Raw genomic sequence first — 25,939 nt, 5'->3', positions numbered from 1 at the left:
GACATAGATTTTCATGGCAACAGGCAAAACACTTCCCTTCCCCTAGCACAATCCCCCTGCCAAATTTCAGTCTCAGGCTCCAAAGCATGGAGGCGCTAGAGTTCGTCAAAGAAAAGGTCAGGAAAATGGATTGCCCTGGAAAAAACTACCTGTGTTAATGCTAACCGTGTTCTCAGAAATGCCTCAACTTGTTTTTGCTGAAAGTTTACAAAAACATTCAACCCAAGGCAGAGCCCGAGCATGGAAAGTTCATCCCCGGCAGTCCCAGTGTGGGAACGTTAGAAGCGATCGTGAATGGGGTTTTCATGAGGCATGCTCAGGAACCCCAACGTTCTTCTCATTTGCATTGCAGTAGTGGGGTCACTGACAGAACCCACTTTAACAAACTCATTTCTCAGCAAGCTCCTCCCCCCTGCTCCTGCCAGGGCTTCCCCAGCATCCCGGCTACTGCACCACCACCGACCCCAGAGGGGTCCCACCCCCTGCCGTGTAACCAATGCGAGGGGCCTCCTGGCTTGTCTGAGCCTTTGCCAGGCAGCATCCTCTGACTCAAGCTGCAACAACCTGTCAGAGCCTCGAATACAGCAGCTGGGGGTGGAGGGTAAATATTGTCCTGGCTGCATCCCCAGCCCCACGTCCCTTGTTTACCCCGGATCAAAGCGAAGCTCCGGCTCCGGAGTCTGTATCAGGGCAGAGCAGGCTGGTCTCCAGCACAGAGCGTGGGAGAGAGGGAGGAAGAAGGACCCAGAGGGGGGTGACGAGTGTGTGTCCCCTTGTGCCTGCCCGTCTGCCTGCACCCCAGGAATGGGGGCCCCAGTAACCCCGGCCTGCCTGCTGCTCCTCCTGCACCTCACAGCTGGGACGTCTGCAGAGCCGTAAGCCCTGTCCGTGTCTGTCTGTCTGTCCACGTGGTGGGCAGTGCGGGGGGGTTGGAAGCAGCCGAGGGCACCGATGAGGGGGCTGCTTGATCCGAAACTGATGGGACAGGTCCGTTCTCCCCTGGGAGCTCAGTTCCTGACGCTGGGTCCTTCCTGGGCCCCCCTGGTCCTGCCCCTCCCAGCGACAGGGGAGGTTGGCTCTGGTTAAGGCAGTGGCTTGGGGTGTAGGAGAGCTGGGTTCAGTGCCCGGCTCTGCTACAGACGCCCTGTGCGCCCCCGGGCAGACACCGACCCTCTGAGCCTCAGCTCCCCTCTGTACCATGGGGTGATGATCCTCTGTGGCCGCCTGCTCCCGTCAGCCTGTCACCTCCTCGGGCCACGGCCTGTCTCTGCCTGCGGGTCAGTCCAGCCCCAGTGCAGGGGGCCCAGCTGGGCCGGGCCTCTAGGCACCAGTGAAATAGAGCAGTAATTACCGACAAACACAGTGCATTAAACGAACGTCTCAGTGAGAATCTGGGAGTGCCCCGAAGGTACAAACACCGAAGGGTTCCTGCGAGAACGGGCGGAGGCCCCAGGGTGCAGACTGAGCTGGGGGTGGGGTGGGGTTGTATCTAAGCCGGTTACTGGCTGCAAAGGGCTCAGGTGCTCAGTACAGCCCCAGACTGACCAGCCTCCCCCAGCCATGCACAGGGGTCTCTGCTCACTCTCAGCGCCACTAGTTGCCCCCTTCTGGGCAGACTGAGCAGCCAAGAGGCCAGGGACAGAGGGGGACTGAGCCCCTCTCTGCATCCCCGAGGCCCCTCCAGCTCCGCGGGAGGCAGGCTGGGGCGGGGGATGGAGCGGGGGAGCCTTGCCCTGTGGTTAGAGAAACGAATCAGCCTCCAGCACCGTCGACCCAGCTCTGGCCCCAGAAGGAGGGACACTCAGAAAGCGGGAGTCACTCCGGTCCTGGGGGAGGCTCTGGGCTTTCCCCTCCCCCTCTCCCACTGCCCCCGGTGCTTTCCCCTCCCCAGGCACTATGTGGTGGTGAGCCCAGCCGAGCTCTACCACCCGCACACGGGGACGGTGTCAGTTCATCTCAGCGACCTCAATGAGACCGTCTGGGTGAGCGTCCGGCTGGAGAGGGAGGATGGGCCCAGCGCTATCACCCTGCTGGAGAGAGAGGTCCGGGAGCCCCATCTGCACGAGAACGTGCGCTTCCAGGTGAGCCCCCGCTTGCAACCATCAGCATGGCCCCGGGCACTGGCCATGGGCATGGAGCTGGTCACTCAATGGGCAGCTGTAGCCACAGAACTCAAGCCCATCCCGCAGCAGCGACAGGCAGGAGGGAGCGGGGATGGGGTGTGGGGCACAGAGAGCACCTGGCTTTCAACTCCATCGAGCGCCCCAGGTTCATGCTCCCTCCCATTCACAGTCCCGCGGGCTGCGGAGGAGGGTTTCCTGTATTTTGTGGGGGCTGGAGCAGGGACTCACAAACACCACTGCCCGCCCCCCCCACGCGATAGTGGGTCTGCGCCACGACTGGCCTGTTACCGGCTGCTGTGGCCTTGCTGGGGGTCCCCATGTGCAGGTTCCAGCCCCGTCCGGGGGGCAGCAGGAAGTTGCAGAGCTGCACGTCTCGATCCGGGGAGATGCCCTGCAGTTCTCTGAGCGGAAGAAAGTGCTGCTGCGGGCGCTGCAGCCCAGGACCTTTGTGCAGACGGACAAGGCCGTCTACAAGCCGGGACAAACAGGTGAGAGGGCAGGAGCTGCTGGAGGGAGTTTCCTGGGGCCCCAGGCCCTTGGGACGGACTCCCGGGCTCTGGGGATGGGATGGGGGCCTAGCGAGGGATTCAGGACTCTCATTTCTAGGCTCCTGTCTGCACCCGGCCCCAGGGGAGAAGAGGCCCAAAGTCTGAGGGCTGTTTGGGGGCCTGTCTGGAACCAAGTGGGGGTCTCAGCCCATCCTTGGTGATGTCACAGACACTGCAGGGGGCACCGATCAGCCTCCCCTGGCAGCCTCCAGCCACTCAGGGCAGAGCCGTGGCTCATTGGCAGAGGGCAGCATGGGGAAGCTGGCGCTGCGTTGCACGGGCTGGGCCCATTCTGTGGGTTCACAGAGGCCATCAGTGCCCAGGGCGTCCGGCTGGCACCTTCCCCAGCTGGGAATTCACTCAGAAAAACCAAGCCGGGGCTGATTCCCACCTCTCCCTCTGCTCCTTTCTAGTGAAGTTTCGAATCGTCAGTTTGGACAAAGACTTCATTCCCAGTACCCGGAAGGTGAGAGCTGAGGGTGGGGATTGGAAGGGGAGCCGGGTAACAGGGCCCTGGTGCACTGAACTCGTTAGGTTTGTCTACATCAGGCAGGCCATTCATCCGGTTTGAAATCGGACAGTCCTCTTCTTGGGTGGCTTGCCCCTCCAATGCATGCTTGTGTCTGATATTGGATGGGGGGCACCATTTGGCAGAGTGCACTGCTCCGCCCCTGCTGGCATGAACTCACACACACCGAGTGTGCGAGGTCACGCCAGCGGGGAGAGGCTCACGCCAATCCTGGAAATACCGGGATCTCCGATATTCTGGGAAATCCCTCAGCCGCCACCCTGGTCTACACTGCTGCAGGGGGCGAGTCTCCCAGGGCAGGTTAACAGACTTGCAGTAGGGGGACTTGTGCTGACCTGCTGAAAACAGCCATGTGGAGCAGCCCCCTGGGCTACAGACCTAGTGCCTTGGGCAGTGGCCCCTGTTGGTTGCAGTCTCTTGACTGCGCAGAGAGTGTTGATTGCACATTGCATGGAGCAGAATGAGGGCGCTGGGCACCCACTGGCTTTAGTGCAGTCTGTGATTGGCTGTGGATGCCAGCCCGGGATGACAGTCATTAGCACCTTTCCGCCTAACCGTGCTGTGTGCTCTGAGTGAGGTGGCAGAATCGGGCCCAGTGTGGAAATACAGATTGACAACTCCCCTCCCAGCCATCTCGCTCAGGCACTGGCTGCAACGCAGACCCCCCGGCCCTTAGACTGCCCCTTGGCAGAGACCCCAGCATCTCGCCCTGCTCCTCCACGCCCAGACCAGCCACCCACTGCCCTGTATCCGTCAACACGGGGGGGAGGCATGGGAGGTGCGAGGGCTCCAGCCTCATGGGCTCCCCTTCCTGTCCCTGCTCTCTCGGTCACCTCCGCTGTTGTCCGCATGAGCCCCCATGGCCCCAGAGACACCCCGGCCCTGGGGAGGTCACAGGCAGCCCCGTGGGCAGTGGGGGGTGTTTCCTGTCCCTCTAACCAGCCATCTCCTGTCTGTTTGCTTTGCAGCTGCCCCTGGTGACCGTGCAGGTCAGTCTGTGCCTCTCCAGCCTCCTCCTCTTCCTGTCCGGCTCATCCGAGGGCACTCGGGGGTGTTCAGTTGTGGGGATCCCAGAGGAGTCTGGGCTGTGACCACAGTGTCCAGCAATCCAGCCCTAGACTCCCCTGCCCTGCTGGGGGGGTGCAAAGGGTCCCAGAGCACAGGGTGTTTCTGGCCTGGGACACATGGGGGGCAGGGAGGGGACATTTGTGCCATCAGGTTACGTTCTCCCCACCCCGAGTTTGCAGTGTCTGGGGCTGTCTGTCCGGAAGGCAGGTGGGTTTGGGCCTGGCTGGGATCCCTGCCTGAGTCGCTCACCCCGAATGTTCCCAGCCCCTAAACTCTTGGTCAGGCGGTGACTTGATACGGCCAGTGGGGAACTCAGTGGGGAGCTCCTTTGGGAGTCTTATGGGGGAAGGGCTGGGGGGAGGGGGATCTCTGGGAGCGGCAGGGCAGAGGGGAGGGGTGGGGGGTTGGGGAGGCTGCGTGGAGGGTGGGGGACAGGGAACATACCCACAGAGGCCTAGCTTTGAGATGGAAATGGTCCCTGTCAAGGCTGGATCCCCACTTTGAACTTTAGGGTACAAATGTAGGGGCCTGCATGAAACTTCTAAGCTTAACTACCAGCTTAGCTCTGGTTCCACTGCCACCATTTCAATTTTTCCCTCCCTGGGAAGCCTTGAAAAACCTTCACCAATTCCCTGGTGAATACAGATCCAAACCCCTTGGATTTTAAAACAAGGAGAAATTAACCATTCCCCTCCTTCCTCCCACCAGCTCCTGGTGAATACAGTTCCAACCCCCCTGGGATCTACAACAGGGAGAAATTAACCATCCCCCCTCCTTCCTCCCACCAACTCCTGGTGAATCAAGATCCAAGCCCCTTGGATCTTAAAACAAGGAAAAATCAATCAGGTTCTAAAAAGAAAGCTTTTAATTAAAGAAAAAAAGGTAAAAATCATCTCTGTAAAATCAGTATGGAAATTAACCTTACAGGGTAATCAAACTTAAAGAGCTTAGAGGACTCCCCTCTAGTCTCAGGTTCAAAGTACAGCAAACAAAGATAAACACTCTAGTAAAAGGTACATTTACAAGTTGAGAAAACAAAGGAAAACTAACATGCCTTGCCTGGCTATTTACTTACAAGTTTGAAATAGGAGAGACTTGTTTAGAAAGATGTGGAGAACCTGGATTGATGTCTGGTCCCTCTCAGTCCCGAGAACGAACACACTCCCAAACAAAGAACACAAACAAAAGCCTCCCCCCCCCCAAGATTTGAAAGTATCTTGTCCCCTTATTGGTCCTTTAGGTCAGATGCCATCCTGGTTACCTGAGCTTCTTAACCCTTTACAGGGAAAAGGATTTTGGAGTCTCTAGCCAGGAGGGATTTTATAGTACTGTACACAGGACAGCTGTTACCCTTCCCTTTATAGTTATGACAGTCCCTATGGCGAGTTCCCTGGGCTTTGTCCCGGCTAGAGATGGGGTGTCTCTCGGGTCAGGGCTGAGGGGCACTGGCAGGGGCCCCCTTGCCCAGGGGCTGCCCGGTGGTGCCTGCTCCAGGCTAAGGAGAAGGATTTGAACCCCCGGCCGTCGATCCAGCCCCCGTCGGCAGCATGAGGCACTCGGGGGCTGCTGGGGACGAGCCGTGTGTGGGGACAGCGGCTGAGCAGGGCGTGTCCGTTTGCCAGGATCCCAGCGGGAACCGCATCGCCCAGTGGCGAGATGTGACTCCGCAGCAGGGCATCGTGGATCTGTCCCTCCCACTGTCTGCAGAGCCGGCCCTGGGGACGTACGCCATCGAGGCGCAGGGGACGAGGCACTCATTCAGCGTGGAGGAATACGGTGCGCAGCGGGACCCAGGTCAGCAAGCGAAGCCGCGGCTCTGGCACATGGGGAGGAAGGGGGATTCCTGAGTCTTCCTGGGGCGAGGTGTCCGTGAGTCCAACATCATGAGTCAAAACCATGGCTGTCTCATGTTTTTGGTCTGACTTCGGAATTCTGCACCCCCCCCCGCCTCCTCCCAGTGTGTGTGGGAGGTGGATGGGGGCAGTTACCATGTGACCAAAGTTATCATGGGAGCTGATCCTGGCTCCTGCTGCAGGAGCTCGCTGGCTGCTGGATGGGACGGAGCTTCCAGCTTTTCACCAACCCCCAGCATCTAACTCTGTCCTCCCAGCCCCAACCCAGCACCCACCCACATCGGCCCTGTGCTGTACCCTAACCCTGTCCTGGAGCACAAGGGGCTCTTCACACATACACACCCTTCCCAGAGCTGGTGTTGCTGGGAGGGGGAGGGAAATGTCAGTGGCCCCCTCTCCATTCTCCCCCACCAAACCTCCTCTGCCTCCTGCGGGGGAGGGGGAGAGAAGAGCTCTGATGTATCCCTTAAAACAGCTGCCAACTACCCCCCCTCACCCCAGACACCTGCCCCTGATGCCCCCAACTGCCTCCCACCCTCCCACCCCCACATATGCTGTCCGAGCCCCCCAACTGCCTCCCACCACCCTGATCCCCCACAGGTGCTTGGGGAAGGGGTAGTGTGTGAAACCCCCTGGCTGCCTGTATGGGTAGGAGCTGGAGGGGGGACATGCCGCTGATTCTGTGAGCAGTGCGGAGCCACAGCAGGCAGGGGCCTGTCTTAGCCCCACTGCGCTGCCGACTGGACTTTTAACGGCCCAGTCCGTGGTGCCAACGGGAGCCGCCAAGGTCCCTTTCTGACCGGGCATTCCAGTCGAAAAACAGACACCTGGCAACCCTACTGCTGCAGCCTGCAGTCTCTTCCCAGCCCTGCTCCATTTCCGGGCCCTTCCCCTTCCCGCCCGGCCAGCAGGTTGGTGGGGGGCTGCAAGACCCGGGGAGAAGCTCCAAGGCCGAGGATCGCGATGAAACCCCCGAGACGGGGCTGCGGGTCGGTTTCACCCCGTCCCTCTCTGCCCCCCAGTGCTGCCCAAGTTCGAAGTGACCCTGGAACTGCCCCCCGTGGTGACAGTGCTGGATGAGATGCTCCTGCTGCGGGTGTGCGGCCGGTGAGTGTGAAACCAGCCCTGCCAGGCTGATAAAGGGGGGGCTGGTACCGCCCTCGACCTGACTCCCCGCCCCCCAGGCCAGGATCTGACCTGCCCCTTCCCTGCCTGCGCCCCTCTGCCCCATGCTCCCTGGGGCTCTCACTCCCAGCCACATGACCAGCCTCACCCCAGCAGGGACCCCCCCATGGGCAGGGGCGTTGGCCCCCTCCCCTCCCACTTACCCTCTCCTTCCCCTCTCCTAAACAGAGACACCTATGGGAATCCCATTCTGGGGAGGGTCGAGGCCAGCCTGTGTTGGGAGATACCATTTTACTGCACATTGCTTCCTGGCAAGGTGAGTGTGACTGGGGAGGGGGGAGGTACATGACATGCTGCTGGAGGAGGCTCCTCTCCATGTTTTTCTTACACTGGCCAGAGGGGGCGCTGTGATCTGCCTTGATGATGCTGTTGACATTGATGTAAAGCTGGTGTAAGTGCAGGCGAATCAGGTCCTGGATCCATCCAGGTCCCCATCTGGCAGGCTGGGGTTGGGGACTGGCACCTGTGTAGTTGGGCTTAGGGACTTATACTTTCCCTTTCCCCACAATATCTCAGTGCCTCACTGATCCTCCTAGCCGCCGGGAGGCAGGGCAGGCTCCTGTCCCCATTGTACAGATGGGGAACTGAGGCACAGAGATGCTCAGGGTCCGTCCGTGCAGCAAAAACCCTGCGGCAGTGTCTCCGAGCCCAGCTCTGCTGCCTGGGGCTTGCACCGCGGGGCTAAAGGAACAGTGTAGACGCTTGGCTGGAGCCTGGGCTCCGAGACCCTCCCCCGATCCCGGGTCTAGCGCCTGGACCCGACTGTCGACCTGCTGGTTTTAGCCCCGCAGCACAAGTGGGGTCAGCAGGGCTGGGCTCTGAGACTCGCGGCCGCAGGGTGTTTCTGCTGGAGCCGTACTCAGAGGGACTTGCAGGCAGCCTGTGGCAGAGCAGGGACTTGCCCCCAGGTCTCTCCAGACCTAGGCTAGTGCCCCAGGTTACGGGGCCGCCCTTCCTCATCAGCAGCTCTCATTAGGTGGGTCAATGGAAAGATTCAGATCTCCCCGAATGCTCTCAGTCCCTGGGGGGCTAGGGGCGTGATTGGAATTAGCCAGCGTTACCACGACGATGGGGGACAAGCACCAGGGGATCTGTGATGGGCACGAGTGGCCAGGGCCTCTTTTACGTCTCATCCCACCCACAGCAGCTCCAGCTGCACAGCGCCCCCTAGTGCCGTGCTGGGGTACCGGTGTCAGGGCTGACTCCAAGATGAGAGCGCCCCCTGCTGCTGACTTTAGCACCCAGGTTTTCTGTGAGTGTCTCCTGTCCCAGCACTAACCAGGCCAAGCCCGATTAGAGACCTGCTGAGCTGACACCTGCGGGGCCTAGTGCAGAGCTGCTGCTAACGGGCTGTGATTCTCTCCCTCCAGACTGACACCAATGGCTGCTTTTCCAGAGAGGTGAACATTCCTCGCTTACTGCCGACCAACTCTGGCTACGGAATGAGCTTCCAGGCCAAGGCGTCTCTCAAGGAGGAGGGGACAGGTGGGACTGAAATCAAGCACACATGCACACCCCCAGGCAGCCCCCAGCACTAAACCCCCAGGGGCAGAGGGGGCTCACTTGCACATGTGATAATGTCGTTTGTAGCCCAGCTGCTTTAGAGATGGGCCCAGAGGTAGCGTTGGGGGTTGGATCTGGGGTTCTGGTTCAGCCCATCACTGGGATCGATCCCTCATGAGGAGTTCAGACCTGGGCACATTCATGCAAAGACTAAACACCCTCCCGCGAGTGGCCTCTGGCTGTGCACTGAGCTGGCAGAGCGGAGTGAAGGCCCAGCCTGTGTCGCTGGGCCCTGAGTCACGGCCTCGGTAACGTTAGCGCTTAGCGTTCAAAACTGCAAGTGCTAATCGCTTAGCAACGAACCCAGATAACTCCACATTTAACCCAGAAGAATCCTGATTTCCAGAGCGGCCGACACCCATTTGGCTGAAAACTGTAACTGTGGGGTGGATACAACGTTACCCTCAGGTGCTGACACCAGCGATGGCGAAGTGGCTGGAGGAGAGCGGGTCCAGAACGGCAACGGGTCACTGGGCACTTTCTGGGGGCAGGCCCTGTGCCGAGAGGCCTGTGCGCGGGGTCAGCTCTGGGGCCGTTCAGTAAGGAGCTCTCTGCTGGGGAAAGGGCCGCAGAGCCAGGAGACTCTGCTGGCAAATGTCAAGTGGCTGGTTTGGGATTAAGCACCAGGGGAAGGTGGATCTAAATTTGCTAGTTTCCAGATTCCCCAGGAAAATCCTTCTCCGCCCCCAGACGAACCTCCCAAATTCTCCCCCAAATCACACCCTCCAGTCCATAGCTAGAGGGGGTAGAAATGGCTGTGCAGATTGTTATGGAGAGAAATCTGGGACATAGCCTGAACTCTGGTGTCACTCCTGGCACCTTCCTCCTATCGTCCCTCCCTCTCCTGCTAGGGGTGGAGCTCAACGCGACCAAGAGCTGCAAGATCGTGTCTAAAATCCCTATAGTGACCTTTGAGGACGCTGACGAGACCTACAAGGCTGGAATCCCCTACACTGGCAAGGTAACAGGATTACCGGTGTGACAGAGTGGGATATGTCTGTACCAAACTGTAACCACCATTGGTGTTGACTGCTTGCCGGATGTGCTGCACTTCTGGTGCCCATGTGCCCCATGCACTGGAGATCGGATGCGTTAGCTGTGCAGTCCATGTCCTCAAGCCCCCTCTTACCGAGGGCACAATGGGGGTTGAGCAACCAGCCAACCCTCAGTTCCTTCTCACGGCCTCTGGCTGAGAGATAGAGCCAGCAGCAGTGTCCGGTCTCCTGCTTCGCTGAAGTTTTTCTCTTTACATTTTGTAAATAGTCATTTTGATAGTTAATAATTGTTACTGGAGACAGTGGCTTAGTTAGTTTAGCTGAACTCTCCTGTTTTAGGGAGGATTTCAGTTATAGACTCCCTCTCCTCGGAGCAAAGAATGTCGGCCATACGTACGGAGTGGGGGAGTCTAGCCTGGGAAGCAGGGACTCTGGAAACGATTTGGGGGTCATGGTGGATAATTGGCTGAACGTGAGCTCCCAGTGCGACGCTGTGGCCAAAAGCGCTAATGCGATTCTGGGATGTATAAACAGGGGACTCGCGAGTTGGCTACTCTGTATTTGGCAGGGGTGCAACTGATGCTGGAACCCCGTGTCCAGTTCCGATGCCCACAATTCAACAAGGATATTGATAAATTGAAGAGGGTTCAGAGAAGAGGCCCAAGAATGGTGAAAGGATTAGACAAGATGCCTTATAGTGATAGACTCAAAGAGCTCAATCTATTTAGTTTAAGAAAGAGAAGTTTAAAGGGTGACTTGATTACAATTTGTAAATATCGGGGAACATATATCCAATCTAGCAGAGAAAGGCCGAACACGATCAAACAGCTGGAAGTTGAAGCTAGACAAATTGAAACTGGAAATAAGGTGTACATTTTTTATAATGAGGGTAATTAACCAACAATTTACCGAGGTTCGTGGTGGATTCTCCGTCCCTGACAATGTGTAAATGAAGACGGGATGTTCTTCTAACAGGCTAGCTCTGGGCGTTATTTTGGGGCAGGTCTCTGGCCCGTGCTATGCAGGAGGTCAGATTGGATGATCACAATGGTCCCTTCTGGCCTTGGAGTCTATGAATCCTGGTAGGGGGGGTAGGGCTCTGAGGTGAGCAGTTGCTGTCTTCTCCAGGTACAGGGGGGTTTAGTCCCCAGGATTTAAATTATGTCCCTCATGGGGGTCTGCCATGCCCGGAACGACAGACACTCTAAGCGTCTGTATTGTCTGGGTTCACAGACACACATTAGAGAGCAGTGCAGGGACTTCAGAGCCCTCCCCATATGGGCTGTGAAATCCAGAGAGACTAGACGGAAGGGATTTCTCCTGGAGAAGTCTAGGAGGCCAGGCTCAGTCCCTGAAGAGATGCAGGGTCCTCCTAGGACCGATCACCCTTGGGTAAAAAGTACCCTGGCAGCCATCTCTTCCGCCTCTAAGGCTATGCCTGCCCTGGTTCATGACCTCGAGTGTGATGGACGCCATCCTGCCAAGGAGCACAGGAGTAGATCTCCTCCTCAGGTGCCTGCTACGTCACCTCTTTCTGTGTCACTTGAGAAGGGCAGCTCGAGGCCAATCCCTGGTCCCTCTGGCGCTCAGAGAGCAGGAGTCCTGAGTCCTTGGTTCCGCTGTTGGCTCATCCCTTGGCGCCCAGAGAGGATTTCACTTGGTGGTGGCCTCTCAGCACCACTGCTTGCGGCACAGTCATTGCTGCTGGTGCTGCTGCGGGTGCTTCCGGCACCACTGTTTGCCGCACCGACGCATCACGCCCGGAGCTCTCGCCTTCGTTGCACCAGGTGCCGCTCTCCTCAGTGCCTCTGCTACCCACACCTGTGGCACAGACGTCCCATTTCCTGCACTCAGCATCCATCGCACGGGTCCTTCCGTGCCACTGCTGACGGTGCTGGAGCTCGTTTCGTGTCCCACACCAACAGGCACAGCACCAGGTTATTGGACCATTTCTGAACTCCCAGATGCCCCTTTGTTGGCTCCTTGAGGAGCAATAGGGGAGATTTTAAAGGCCCCAGTAAGAAAAGCCACGTCTAGCAGTCAGGGTTACTGGCTTAGGGGGGAAGCAGTAGACTCAGTATATCCTGTTTGTAGTAAGGCTTTTGACATCCTCATAAGCAAACTAGGGAAATGTGGTCTACATCAGGGTTCTCAACCTTTTCCTTTCTGAGCTCCACCCACCCCCAACATTGTGTAAAAACTCCACATCACACCTCTGCCACAGCAACTGGTTTTCTGCATATAAAAGCCAGGACCAGCGCGAAGGGGTAGGAAGCAGGGCAATTGCCCCATGTAGTGGGGCTTCAGCCCTCTGCCCTGGGCCCCAGCATATCTAACATTGGCCCCGCATGGTGGACCCCCTGAAACCTGCTCGTTGTCCCCCAGGAGGCCCTGGCCCCCTGGTTGAAAATCACTGGTCTAAATGAAATTACTGTAAGGTTGGTGCACTACTGTTTGAAAACCCCATACTCAAGGGGTTGTTGTCAGTAGTTTGCTGCACTCTGGGAAGACGTATCTAGTGTGTCTTATTCTATTCCTAGTGTGGTCCCACAGGGGTCAGTCCTGGGTCCGGTACTACTCAGTATTGTCATTAAAAATTTGGATAATGGAATGGAGAGTGTGCTACTAAAATGTGTGGATGACACCAGGCAGAGAGGGGTTACTAGCACTTTGGAGGCAGGATTAGAATTGGTCTGAAATCAACAAGATGAAATTAATCAAAGCTCAGTGTGAGGAACTACACTTAGGCCTGGTCTACACTAGGGGCGGGGATCGATCTAAGATACGCAACTTCAGCTACAAGAATAGCGTAGCTGAAGTCGACGTATCTTAGATCGACTTACCTCACGTCCTCACAGCGCAGGATCGACGGCCAGCTTCCCCGTCGACTCCGCTTCCGCCTCTCGCCCTGGTGGAGTTCCGGAGTCAACGGGGAGCGCGTTCTGTGATCAATTTATCGTGTCTATTTGAGACATGATAAATCGATCCCTGATAGATAGATCGCTACCTGCCGATCCGGCAGGTAGTGTGGACGTATCCTTAGGAAGGAGAAATCAAATGAACAACTACAAAATGAGGAACACCTGGCCAGGTGATAGTGCTGCTGGAAAGGATCTGGGAGTAATAGCCCCCAGTCCTCGGAGCGTTCCCTGTAGTGTCCGGCCCCTTCTCCACTGGGCACTCACAGAATTACCAGGCCTGCGGCTCCCAAAAGACCAGTGCACCACAGCTTACTAGTTATATCTTAGATCCCAGCTCCCAAGGGAGGCATGCAGGGTGCAGGCACAACCAATGGACACTGGTGGCTAATGCATTCAGATCTCCGGTGCATGGGGCATATGCACACCAGAAGTGAAGCACATATAGACACCACATCTCAAAGAACTCTAGTTACTAACAGGCAAGGACCTTCCCATTGTATTATGTGCTGTGCACACGCCTAAATTTACCCAAGGCAGATTATCATATTGTATTCTCGACAGGTGCCCAGCGTAGAAAAGGTGCGTGACACTTTGTTGAAGGACTATCATGGAGTAGATCTCAAGATGGCAATCTAGCGCCATCAGTTTTGATTGTCTCTCAACTACTGGCCCACCCTCACAGAACAATGTTATTTCTACACAAGGTCCCGCAGGTGGGGTGAGCATGTCTGCGGGAGGGAGATGGAGTTTTCCAGCTGAGTACATAGCAGAAAGGTCCAGAGAGACTCTACTTAAGAAGGGGCGCTGCTCTGTGCGGCCGTGCTGACCATCACCACATGCCAGAAGGACTGGCTGGAGACAGACAAGGTGGGAGGGATTCTGCCCAGCCTGAACTGTTGACAAACCCCAGAGTCAGAGGCTGTCAAGGCTGTATCCCCACTTTGAACTTTAGGGTACAAATGTAGGGGCCTGCATGAAAACTTCTAAGCTTAACTACCAGCTTAGCTCTGGTCCCACTGCCACCATTTCCAATGGATTTCCTCCCTGGGAAGCCTTGAAAAACCTTCACCAATTCCCTGGTGAATACAGATCCAAACCCCTTGGATCTAAAACAAGGAGAAATTAACCATTCCCCTCCTTCCTCCCACCAACTCCTGGTGAATACAGATCCAACCCCCTTGGATCTAAAACAAAGAAAAATCAATCAGGTTCTTAAAAAAGAAGGATTTTAATTAAAGAAAAAGGTAAAAATCATCTCTGTAAAATCAGTATGGAAATTAACCTTACAGGGTACTCAAACTTAAAGAGCTCAGAGGACTCCCCTCTAGTCTCAGGTTCAAAGTACAGCAAACAAAGATAAACACTCTAGTAAAAGGTACATTTACAAGTTGAGAAAACAAAGGAAAACTAACACGCCTTGCCTGGCTATTTACTTACAAGTTTGAAATAGGAGAGACTTGTTTAGAAAGATGTGGAGAACCTGGATTGATGTCTGGTCCCTCTCAGTCCCGAGAACGAACACCCTCCCAAACAAAGAACACACACAAAAGCCTTCACCCCCACAAGATTTGAAAGTATCTTGTCCCCTTATTGGTCCTTTAGGTCAGATGCCAGCCAGGTTACCTGAGCTTCTTAACCCTTTACAGGGAAAAGGATTTTGGAGTCTCTGGCCAGGAGGGATTTTATAGTACTGTATACAGGAGAGCTGTTACACCCTTCCCTTTATAGTTATGACAGAGGCAGGGTGAGATCGGACTAGAGAAGGGTGCTCATCAGGACATTTGTTCTCTGGCAAACATCTGTAACTTTTGAGCCATCTAAGTGACTCTGGTTTAGAAATTCCTTTGTTAAGCCCGAGTTCCTTGCTTGCCTACCACATTGTCCCTAAGGGGTTAATCTTAAAGCCCATCATGGCCACAGCCCAGATGGGACTCAGAGGGAATGTGTGTAAGCAAAGCAATGAGGCTGGGAGATCTGAGGTCCTGGTTTCAGGGCCTGGGGGTGGCTGGATTGTAGAGTCCCACATCCCAAGGGAGGGCTCAGTCAAGGGGTTGGACAACCTGTTACCCCTCAGTGCTCACCCTAGCACCCCCATCTATTCCAGTCCTGCTGCAACTTCTTCCCAGATCTGCTAATGCCCCTCAGTCCTCACCCCCAACATCCCATCCCAGCCCTGGGCTTTCCCAGTGCATCTCAGGGCTGGATTGCATTGTCCCTTTCTGCTCCCAGCCAGCTCTTTAGCCCCTAGTGGGTAACACTCTCCCAGGAGTCTGCTCCCTTGAGTTGTGCGTCTCCCCCTTTCTCTCCTGGCTCAGATGCTCCTGGAGACGGCAGATGGCTCTGCACTGAAGAATGAGAAGCTGCAGCTCTTTGTTAGCTATGGGGATAAGAATAAGAACCAGACCTTCCTGACCGATGAGTCTGGCAAAGCCTCCTTCGAGCTGGACACCTCCAGCTGGACCGGGACGGTCTATCTGAGGGTAAGTGACGGGCCTCTGAGCCCCAGTGGGGCCCCTGCACTCTGCCTCTGTTACTGTGTCTGGGATTGTTGATGTTTATTAGGGTGGTGCCTAAGGAGCAGCCAGGATCGGGGCCCCATGGTGCTGGGTGCTGCACACACTCAGCGTAGCAAACGGCCCTGCCCGAAGTGCCTGCAGACTGAATAGCCAGGACAGATGGGGAGGGGTGAGGGGAGGTGCAGAACCCACCAGCAGAGCCATCAATGGGGTGACGCAAACGGCATCTTAGTGCCACCACTTGTCTTCTCATTAATATTTGGGGTGGGGTTTAGTTAGGAAGGTCGCCCCCTTCAGGCAGCTCAGTTCAGGGGCTGCCCCATTGCCGCTGTCGGGCTGCCCCATTCGAACCGCTGGGGTTTTCCATGTCACTCTTACGGACGCAGGGCGAGGGGCCATGGGGGTGAGCTCAGCCGGCAACATCAGAGCCTGCCCTGCCCCGGATGCATTCCTGTCCTGTGCTGAGTGCTCTGCTCCCCGGTGAGCCCCATCACTCTCTCTATCCCCCAGGGGCACTTCAAGCAGGTGAACAACAGCGCTGAGTATGACAGAGTCTATCCCAGTTACCCGGATGCCGATCTTCACCTGACGCCCTTCTACTCCAAGAGCCAGAGTTTCCTGAAGATCCGCTCGCTGGGAGGGGTGCTGCCCTGCGACCAGGCCCAGCAGCTCCAGGTGGATTACGTCATTGCTAGGGAGGCCCTGGGGAATGGGTCCAGGAGCCTGGATTTCATCTTCCTGGTGAGCCCGTCCTGGGTGTGCGCGTGTGTGTGTGTGTGTGTGAGAGAGAGAGAGAGAGAGATAGAGAGAGAGCAGGAGGTGTGGAATCAATGCTGTGACCCCACAGCAGAGCAGTGGAAAATCGAATGGTTCCTTTGAATTACCAGGGTGGGGCTAGATCAGGACGGGGCTTTTCCCCTTTCCCCACTAGGGGCTCTGGTTCCAATCTGGCCCCAGAGCAGGGGCTGGCTGGCCTGGGGGGCTGGGGAATGGGATACCGGTCTGAAGCTCTTTCTTGCACCCCCACCTCTGCTGGCTCAGTCCTTGGGGAAGAGAGGTCACACCCTGCCCTGACTCCAGCCTGCGTGGCCACCCCCATGTCAGGGCGTTTGTCAGCCCCCTGTACAGCATCAGATTGTGACCCAGTGTGCCTGGGGGCAGCCCTCACTGGAAATGTCAAGGTCAGGGCAGGCTGCAAACAAAAGAGCAGATTCTCCCAAAACTGGTGGTTCACACTGAAGTTGGACTCACCAACCAATCACAAACTGGTCCTGATCCCCGACGCTGGTTATCAAGAAGCTAAAAAAGAAATCACAGAGCCCCTTTTATAGAATAGAATCATAGAATATCAGGGTTGGAAGGGACCTCAAGAGGTCATCTAGTCCAACCCCCTGCTCAAAGCAGGACCAATTCCCAACTAAATCATCCCAGCCAGGGCTTTGTCAAGCCAGGCCTTAAAAATCTCCAAGGAAGGAGACTCCACCACCTCCCTAGGTAACGCATTCCAGTGCTTCACCACCCTCCTAGTGAAATAGTGTTTCCTAATATCCAACCTGGACCTCCCCCACTGCAACTTGAGACCATTGCTCCTTGTTCTGTCATCTGCCACCACTGAGAACAGCCGAGCTCCATCCTCTTTGGAACCCCCCTTCAGGTAGTTGAAGGCTGCTATCAAATCCCCCCTCATTCTTCTCTTCTGGAGATTAAACAATCCCACTTCCCTCAGCCTCTCCTCATAAGTCATGTGCTCCAGACCCCTAATCATTTTTGTTGCCCTCCGCTGGACTCTTTCCAATTTTTCCACATCCTTCTTGTAGTGTGGGGCCCAAAACTGGACACAGTATTCTAGATGAGGCCTCACCAATGTCGAATAAAGGGGAACGATCACGTTCCTTGATCTGCTGGCAATGCCCCTACTTATACAGCCCAAAATGCCGTTAGCCTTCTTGGCAACAAGAGCACACTGTTGACTCATATCCAGCTTCTCATCCACTGTGACCCCTAGGTCCTTTTCTGCAGAACTGCTACCTAGCCATTCGGTCCCTAATCTGTAGCAGTGCATGGGATTCTTCCGTCCTACGTGCAGGACTCTGCACTTGTCCTTGTTGAACCTCATCAGGTTTTTTTTGGCCCAATCCTCTAATTTGTCTAGGTCCCTCTGTATCCGATCCCTACCCTCTAGTGTATCTACCACGCCTCCTAGTTTAGTGTCATCTGCAAACTTGCTGAGAGTGCAGTCCACACCATCCTCCAGATCATTAATAAAGATATTCATAGATTCATAGATTCTAGGACTGGAAGGGACCTCGAGAGGTCATCGAGTCCAGTCCCCTGCCCGCATGGCAGGACCAAATACCGTCTAGACCATCCCTCATAGACATTTATCTAACCTACTCTTAAATATCTCCAGAGATGGAGATTCCACAACCTCCCTAGGCAATTTATTCCAGTGTTTAACCACCCTGACAGTTAGGAACTTTTTCCTAATGTCCAACCTAGACCTCCCTTGCTGCAGTTTAAACCCATTGCTTCTGGTTCTATCCTTAGAGGCTAAGGTGAACAAGTTTTCTCCCTCCTCCTTATGACACCCTTTTAAATACCTGAAAACTGCTATCATGTCCCCTCTCAGTCTTCTCTTTTCCAAACTAAACAAACCCAATTCTTTCAGCCTTCCTTCATAGGTCATGTTCTCAAGACCTTTAATCATTCTTGTTGCTCTTCTCTGGACCCTTTCCAATTTCTCCACATCTTTTTTAAAATGCGGTGCCCAGAACTGGACACAATACTCCAGCTGAGGCCTAACCAGAGCAGAGTAGAGCGGAAGAATGACTTCTCGTGTCTTGCTCACAACACACCTGTTAATACATCCCAGAATCATGTTTGCTTTTTTTGCAATAGCATCACACTGTTGACTCATATTTAGCTTGTGGTCCACTATAACCCCTAGATCCCTTTCTGCCGTACTCCTTCCTAGACAGTCTCTTCCCATTCTGTATGTGTGAAACTGATTTTTCCTTCCTAAGTGGAGCACTTTGCATTTGTCTTTGTTAAACTTCATCCTGTTTACCTCAGCCCATTTCTCCAATTTGTCCAGATCATTTTGAATTATGACCCTGTCCTCCAAAGCAGTTGCAATCCCTCCCAGTTTGGTATCATCCGCAAACTTAATAAGCGTACTTTCTATGCCAATATCTAAGTCGTTGATGAAGATATTGAACAGCGCCAGTCCCAAAACAGACCCCTGCGGTACCCCACTCGTTATGCCTTTCCAGCAGGATTGGGAACCATTAATAACAACTCTCTGAGTACGGTTATCCAACCAGTTATGCACCCACCTTATAGTAGCCCCATCTAAATTGTATTTGCCTAGTTTATCGATAAGAATATCATGCGAGACTGTATCAAATGCCTTACTAAAGTCTAGGTATACCACATCAACAGCTTCACCCTTATCCACAAGGCTCGTTATCCTATCAAAGAAAGCTATCAGATTGGTTTGACATGATTTGTTCTTCACAAATCCATGCTGGCTGTTCCCTATCACCTTACCACCTTCCAAGTGTTTGCAGATGATTTCCTTAATTACTTGCTCCATTATCTTCCCTGGCACAGAAGTTAAACTAACTGGTCTGTAGTTTCCTGGGTTGTTTTTATTTCCCTTTTTATAGATGGGCACTATATTTGCCCTTTTCCAGTCTTCTGGAATCTCTCCCGTCTCCCATGATTTTCCAAAGATAATAGCTAGAGGCTCAGATACCTCCTCTATTAGCTCCTTGAGTATTCTAGGATGCATTTCATCAGGCCCTGGTGACTTGCAGGCATCTAACTTTTCTAAGTGATTTTTAACTTGTTCTTTTTTTATTTTATCTGCTAAACCTACCCCCTTCCCATTAGCATTCACTATGTTAGGCATTCTTTCAGACTTCTCGGTGAAGACCGAAACAAAGAAGTCATTAAGCATCTCCGCCATTTCCAAGTTTCCTGTTACTGTTTCTCCCTCTTCACTAAGCAGTGGGCCTACCCTGTCTTTGGTCTTCCTCTTGCTTCTAATGTATTGATAAAAAGTCTTCTTGTTTCTCTTTATTCCCGTAGCTAGTTTGAGCTCATTCTGTGCCTTTGCCTTTCTAATCTTGCCCCTGCATTCCTGTGTTGTTTGCCTATATTCATCCTTTGTAATCTGTCCCAGTTTCCATTTTTTATATGACTCCTTTTTATTTTTTAGATCATGCAAGATCTCATGGTTAAGCCAAGGTGGTCTTTTGCCACATTTTCTATCTTTCCTAACCAGCGGAATAGCTTGCTTTTGGGCTCTTAATAGTGTCCCTTTGAAAAACTGCCAACTCTCCTCAGTTGTTTTTCCCCTCAGTCTTGATTCCCATGGGACCTTACCTATCAGCTCTCTGAGCTTACCAAAATCCGCCTTCCTGAAATCCATTGTCTCTATTTTGCTGTTCTCCCTTCTACCCTTCCTTAGAATTGCAAACTCTATGATTTCATGATCACTTTCACCTAGGCTGCCTTCTACTTTCAAATTCTCAACGAGTTCCTCCCTATTTGTTAAAATCAAGTCTAGAACAGCTTCCCCCCTAGTAGCTTTTTCAACCTTCTGAAATAAAAAGTTGTCTCCAATGCAGTCCAAGAATTTGTTGGATAGTCTGTGCCCCGCTGTGTTATTTTCCCAACATATATCCGGATAGTTGAAGTCCCCCATCACCACCAAATCTTGGGCTTTGGATGATTTTGTTAGTTGCTTAAAAAAAGCCTCATCCACCTCTTCCACCTGGTTAGGTGGCCTGTAGTAGATTCCTAGCATGACATCTCCCTTGTTTTTTACCCCTTTTAGCCTAACCCAGAGACTCTCAACACTTCCGTCTTCTATGTCCATCTCTACCTCAGTCCAAGTGTGTACATTTTTAATATATAAGGCAACACCTCCTCCCTTTTTCCCCTGTCTATCCTTCCTGAGCAAGCTGTACCCATCCACACCAACATTCCAATCATGTGTATTATCCCACCAAGTTTCAGTGATGCCAACAATGTCATAGTTGTATTTATTTATTAGCACTTCCAGTTCTTCCTGCTTATAGCCCATACTTCTCGCATTTGTATATAGGCATCTAAGATACTGGTTTGATCTTTCCTCCCAGTTCTGTCCTGACCCTCCTTTCTCTCTGACAATATAGCCCACACTCCCTCTCGTTTCCGACCCATCTCCCCGGTCTCCATGTTCCCCACTTACCTGTGGGCTTTGCTCACCTGTCCCCGTCGAACCTAGTTTAAAGCCCTCCTCACTAGGTTAGCCAGTCTATGTCCAAATAGGGTCTTTCCTCTCCTTGAAAGGTGAACGCCATCTCTGCCTAGCAGTCCTTCCTCGAATAGCATCCCGTGGTCTAGGAAGCCAAAGCCCTCCTGGCGACACCATCTTCGCAGCCAGGCATTCACCTCCATGATGCATCTGTCTCTGCCCGGGCCCCTACCTTTGACAGGAAGAATTGAAGAGAATACCACCTGCGCTCCAAACTCCTTCACCCGTACTCCCAGAGCCCTGTAGTCACTCTTGATCCGCTCAGTGTCACACCGCGCAGTATCATTTGTGCCCACATGGATGAGTAGCATGGGGTAGTAGTCAGAGGGTGGATAATCCTCGACAATGCCTCCGTAACGTCTCAGATACGGGCTCCCGGCAGGCAGCATACCTCCCGAGATGAAATGTCAGGGCGACAGATGGGTGCCTCCGTCCCCCTCAGCAGAGAGTCTCCGACCACCACTACCCTACGTTTCCTATTCGCAGTGGTGGCAGCAGACCTCACAGCCTTAGGGGTACGAGGCTTCTCCTCCTTTCCTGTAGGGAGTGATTCCTTCTTTCCTGTATCAAGAAGAGCATAACGGTTACTTATTACCACGGCAGGAGGGTTCGGAGCAGGGGTGGAGCACTGCCTGCTGCCAGAAGTAACCAGCTGCCAGTGTCCACCCTGAGCCATCTCCTCCTCCACCAGTGGTGTATCAGCAGTCCTGTGTACTGGGACAGCTACCTCAGCTGTCTCCACATGGACACTGTCGAGGAATTGCTCGTGGATTCGGATGCTCCTCAACCTAGCCACCTCCTCCTGTAGCTCTCCCACCTGCTGCCTGAGAGATTCCACCAGCAGGCACCTCTCACATTGGATGGTCCCCCCAGCCTGGATATCAGTAAGTGGAAATTGCAAGTTACAGTCTCTGCAAAACCACACCAGGATCTGGGTAGAAGCATCCATGCTCAGGTGCTCTGTCTGGCTACAGGCACAGGTGGAGGAGACAGAAGCAGTGCTAGCACAGGTGTTGCGGGTCTTCCTAACCATCGTAAGCCTCCCTCTGTGAAACTCCTGTCTGCAGCCCCCTGTCCGCTGAAAGGGTTGTTTAAGCAAGAAGTTTTGAATGTAGTTGGTTTATAGGTATTAAGGGGAATAAAGAGAAAACAGATAGAACCGGCAAGGGACCCTTGCCCCCTTCCTGCTCCCTTCCAAACTCCCTTGCGAAACTCCCTGTTAGCAGCCCCGTTCGCAAAAGCGAACAAATATATTAAACAAAACCGGCCCCAGGACCGACCCTTGGGGCACTCCGCTTGAAACCGGCTGCCAACTATACATGGAGCCATTGATTACTACCTGTTGAGCCCGACAATCTAGCCAGCTTTCTATCCACCTTACAGTCCATTCATCCAGCCCATACTTCTTTAACTTGCCGGCAAGAATACTGTGGGAGACCGTATCAAAAGCTTTGCTAAAGTCAAGGAATAACACATCCACTGCTTTCCCCTCATCCACAGAGCCAGTTATCTCATCATAGAAGGCAATTAGGTTAGTCAGGCACGACTTCCCCTTGGTGAATCCATGCTGACTGTTCCTGATCACTTTCCTCTCCTCTAAGTGTTTCATAATTGACTCCTTGAGGACCTGCTCCATGATTTTTCCAGGGACTGAGGTGAGGCTGACTGGCCTGTAGTTCCCCGGATCCTCCTCCTTCCCTTTTTTAAAGATGGGCACTACATTAGCCTTTTTCCAGTCATCTGGGACCTCCCCCGATCGCCATGAGTTTTCAAAGATAATGGCTAATGGCTCTGCAATCTCATCCGCCAACTCCTTTAGCACCCTCGGATGCAGCACATCCGGCCCCATGGACTTGTGCACGTCCAGTTTTTCTAAATAGTCCCGAACCACTTCTTTCTCCACAGAGGGCTGGTCACCTTCTCCCCATACTGTGCTGCCCAGTGCAGCAGTCTGGGAGCTGACCATGTTCGTGAACAGGTTTCAGAGTAGCAGCCGTGTTAGTCTGTATGCATCCAAAGAAGTGGGCTGTAGTCCACGAAAGTTTATGCTCTAATAAATTTGTTAGTCTCTAAGGTGCCACAAGTACTCATGTTCGTGAAGACAGAGGCAAAAAAAGCATTGAGTACATTAGCTTTTTCCACATCCTCGGTCACTAGGTTGCCTCCCTCATTCAGTAAGGGGCCCACACTTCCCTTGACTTTCTTCTTGTTGCTAACATACCTGAAGAAACCCTTCTTGTTACTCCTAACATCTCTTGCTAACTGCAACTCCAAGTGTGATTTGGCCTTCCTGATTTCACTCCTGCACGCCTGAGCAATATTTTTATACTCCTCCCTGGTCATTTGTCCATTCTTCCACTTTTTGTAAGCTTCTTTTTTGCTTTTAAGATCAGCAAGGATTTCACTGTTTAGCCAAGCTGGTCGCCTGCCATATTTACTATTCTTTCTACACATCGGGATGGTTTGTTCCTGCAACCGCAATAAGGATTCTTTAAAATACAGCCAGCTCTCCTGGACCCCTTTGCCCTTCATGTTATTCTCCCAGGGGATCCTGCCCATCTGTTCCCTGAGGGAGTCAAAGTCTGCTTTTCTGAAGTCCAGGGTCCGTATTCTGCTGCTCTCCTTTCTTCCTTGTGTCAGGATCCTGAACTCGACCATCTCATGGTCACTGCCTCCCAGGTTCCCATCCACTTTTGCTTCCCCTACTAATTCTTCCCTGTTTGTGAACAGCAGGTCAAGAAAAGCTCTGCCCCTAGTTGGTTCCTCCAGCATTTGCACCAGGAAATTGTCCCCTACACTTTCCAAAAACTTCCTGGATTGTCTGTGCACCGCTGTATTGCTCTCCCAGCAGATATCAGGGTGATTAAAGTCTCCCATGAGAACCAGGGCCTGCGATCTAGCAACTTCTGCTAGTTGCCAGAAGAAAGCCTCGTCCACCTCATCCCCCTGGTCTGGTGGTCTATAGCAGACTCCGACCATGACATCACCCTTGTTGCTCACACTTCTCAACTTTATCCAGAGACTCTCAGGTTTTTCTGCAGTTTCATACCGGAGCTCTGAGCAGTCATACTCCTCTCTTACATACAATGCAACTCCCCCATCTTTTCTGCCCTGCCTGTCCTTCCTGAACAGTTTATATCCATCCATGACAGTACTCCAGTCATGTGAGTTATCCCACCAAGTCTCTGTTATTCCAATCACATCATAGTTCCCTGACTGTGCCAGGACTTCCAGCTCTCCCTGCTTGTTTCCCAGGCTTCTTGCATTTGTGTATAGGCACTTAAGATAACTCATCGATCGTCCTTCTTTCTCAGTATGAGACAGGAGTCCTCCCCTCTTGCGCTCTCCTGCTCATGCTTCCTCCCAGGATCCCATTTCCCCACTTACCTCAGGGCTTCGGTCTCCTTCCCCCGGTGAACCTAGTTTAAAGCCCTCCTCACTAGGTTAGCCAGCCTGCTGGCGAAGATGCTCTTCCCTCTCTTCGTTAGGTGGAGCCCGTCTCTGCCTAGCACTCCTCCTTCTTGGAACCCCATCCCATGGTCGAAGAATCCAAAGCCTTTTACTGCATTCCAGTTCTCTGGCTCCCAATCAGCACCTAGGTCCAGGACAGTGAGAAGTCATTTAAAACCTCTGCTCACTATACAAAATGTTCTTCTGACCCCAAAGGGTCACCCACATCACCAGGCCAATATTAGTTTGGATCTTACCCAAAATACCACGCTGCCAACCAGTCCTTTAGTGTCTGAAAGGAAAGGTTTGTTATACGGAAAAAAGAAAGAACAACAAGAGAGTTGTTAAATGGTAAAACAAGGTTACACCCCTAGTTCCTTTCAATGGGCTCACTGTCAGGCTATGACCCGTGATGGGGTCGAACAGGCTCAGCAGTGCTGATGCCAATCTGTCTGGGGGTGTCACCCAGAACCACAGCCTGAGTTTTGAAATACAGATGTACCACACAGACCTAGAACACAATACAAAGGTGATACAAACATATAAACAAGATCCTCATACTTGGCAAATTGCACCATTTTCACAGACACCTTCCATGGCATATCTGGTCAGATTCCCTGCAATTTTCTAATGTTGGTATCAACAATACCATAAAGTGTCTCCCAGACTCCACACAGCGTCACACAGCTCAGTGACGCCCGTCTCCTCCTCCCCAGGTCGTGGCCAAGGGAGCCATCGCCAGGATCCTCCACAAGGGGCTGGACCTCATGGAGGGGGCTGGTAAGTGGCGGGGGAGGGGTCTGTGCAGAAAGGGGGCGCCCAGGGGGCTACTTGGGTTTGAGCCCCTTGAGCAGGGGCCGGGCTGGGGGAGGGGGCTCTGCTGGCTGGGACTGACTTCCCCTGGGTGTTTCCCACTGTCCCTAGGGCTGACGGGCTCCTTCTCAGTGGAGCTGCCCGTCGGCACTGACCTGGCTCCCGCTGCCAAGGTGCTGGGTTACACAGTGCTGCCCGATGGCGAGATGGCTGCCGACAGCGCCCGGCTGCACATGGCCAAGTGCCTCCCGAACAAGGTCAGCATGGGGCTCAGGGCAGAGGGGCCTTGGCGGTGGGAGAATCGCTCCCTGCCCCATAACAGGAGCAGAGGTATCGCTGGGTGCCCTTGGCCCTTCCCTTCCCCGGCCTTACAGCAGTGCTATGGTCGTTGCGGTAGTGCCAGCTCTGGTGAATTGATCACTAGCCATTTTGTCCCCCCCTGCAGGTGTTCCTGCAGTGACAGGAAGAGCTCCGGCCCTCGCACAATGTAGGAGCAGGTGCCTGCCCTCCCCCCTCCCATTCCGCTCTCCCTGGCCCCAGCAAGTACCTCCTAACCCCAAACCCTTCCCCCCTCCCCCAGCCCACCCTGCTTCCCCTGCGGACTCAACCTCTCACTCCGGGCCCAGCAGGTACCTACTGCCTGCCTGTCCCACCCCTCGCCTCCCTGTACCCAGCTCCCCAGAGCTTCTCCCATCCCTCCCACCCCACTGACCAGGTTGTGACGTTATTGACATAAACTGGGACCATATAGATCATTGTTGCAACCAAAGTCCTGTAGTGGCACCCAAATCTTGTATAAAGGGGGTCAAATGGGGTGTCTAGGACAAGGTTATGGTTTACTGGTTATGATTATGCTGTCTATATGTGTGTATCAGTTTTGTAGTCGAAGTTATGAATATTGGCTCTATACCACATGTGTCAAACTCAAGGCCCGCGGGCCACATCCGGCCCGCCATACAACTATATCCGGCCCGCGAAATCGTTTTATATATCTGTTTTTAATGGCCCTGTGATATGACGCCCCAATAACACACACTACAAATCCCATGATGCAGTGCAATTGCCGCCAA

General features: G+C 53.7%; 1 protein-coding gene across 5 annotated transcripts in view; it reads left to right on the top strand.

Annotated features, from left to right (window-relative positions):
* Window positions 1–577: 577 nt before the first annotated feature.
* The window catches only part of LOC101941091 (alpha-2-macroglobulin-like protein 1), a 62,385-nt gene continuing 37,023 nt past the window's right edge, over window positions 578–25,939 (top strand). For 2 of the 5 annotated variants that reach the window (XR_010594738.1, XM_065577460.1), the window contains exons 1-14: window positions 582–875; window positions 1,892–2,081; window positions 2,449–2,611; window positions 3,085–3,137; window positions 4,169–4,189; window positions 5,891–6,062; window positions 7,144–7,228; window positions 7,475–7,562; window positions 8,677–8,791; window positions 9,721–9,830; window positions 15,101–15,265; window positions 15,812–16,042; window positions 24,773–24,836; window positions 24,981–25,126. Coding sequence is in view for 4 of the 5 variants with exons in the window: in XM_065577460.1 (XP_065433532.1) it covers window positions 805–875; window positions 1,892–2,081; window positions 2,449–2,611; window positions 3,085–3,137; window positions 4,169–4,189; window positions 5,891–6,062; window positions 7,144–7,228; window positions 7,475–7,562; window positions 8,677–8,791; window positions 9,721–9,830; window positions 15,101–15,265; window positions 15,812–16,042; window positions 24,773–24,836; window positions 24,981–25,126 (1,674 nt within the window). In the remaining variant the exon portion in view is untranslated. Of the gene's footprint in view, window positions 876–1,891; window positions 2,082–2,448; window positions 2,612–3,084; window positions 3,138–4,168; window positions 4,190–5,890; window positions 6,063–7,143; window positions 7,229–7,474; window positions 7,563–8,676; window positions 8,792–9,720; window positions 9,831–15,100; window positions 15,266–15,811; window positions 16,043–24,772; window positions 24,837–24,980; window positions 25,200–25,314; window positions 25,357–25,939 lie in introns of all 5 variants that reach the window. The other 3 variants (XM_065577464.1, XM_065577461.1, XM_065577463.1) reach the window with 3 other exon arrangements.

This window comes from Chrysemys picta, chromosome 24 (genome assembly GCF_011386835.1).
Source record: "Chrysemys picta bellii isolate R12L10 chromosome 24, ASM1138683v2, whole genome shotgun sequence".
Taxonomy (NCBI): Eukaryota; Metazoa; Chordata; order Testudines; family Emydidae; genus Chrysemys; species Chrysemys picta.
This window is presented reverse-complemented; position numbering and strand designations above follow the sequence as displayed.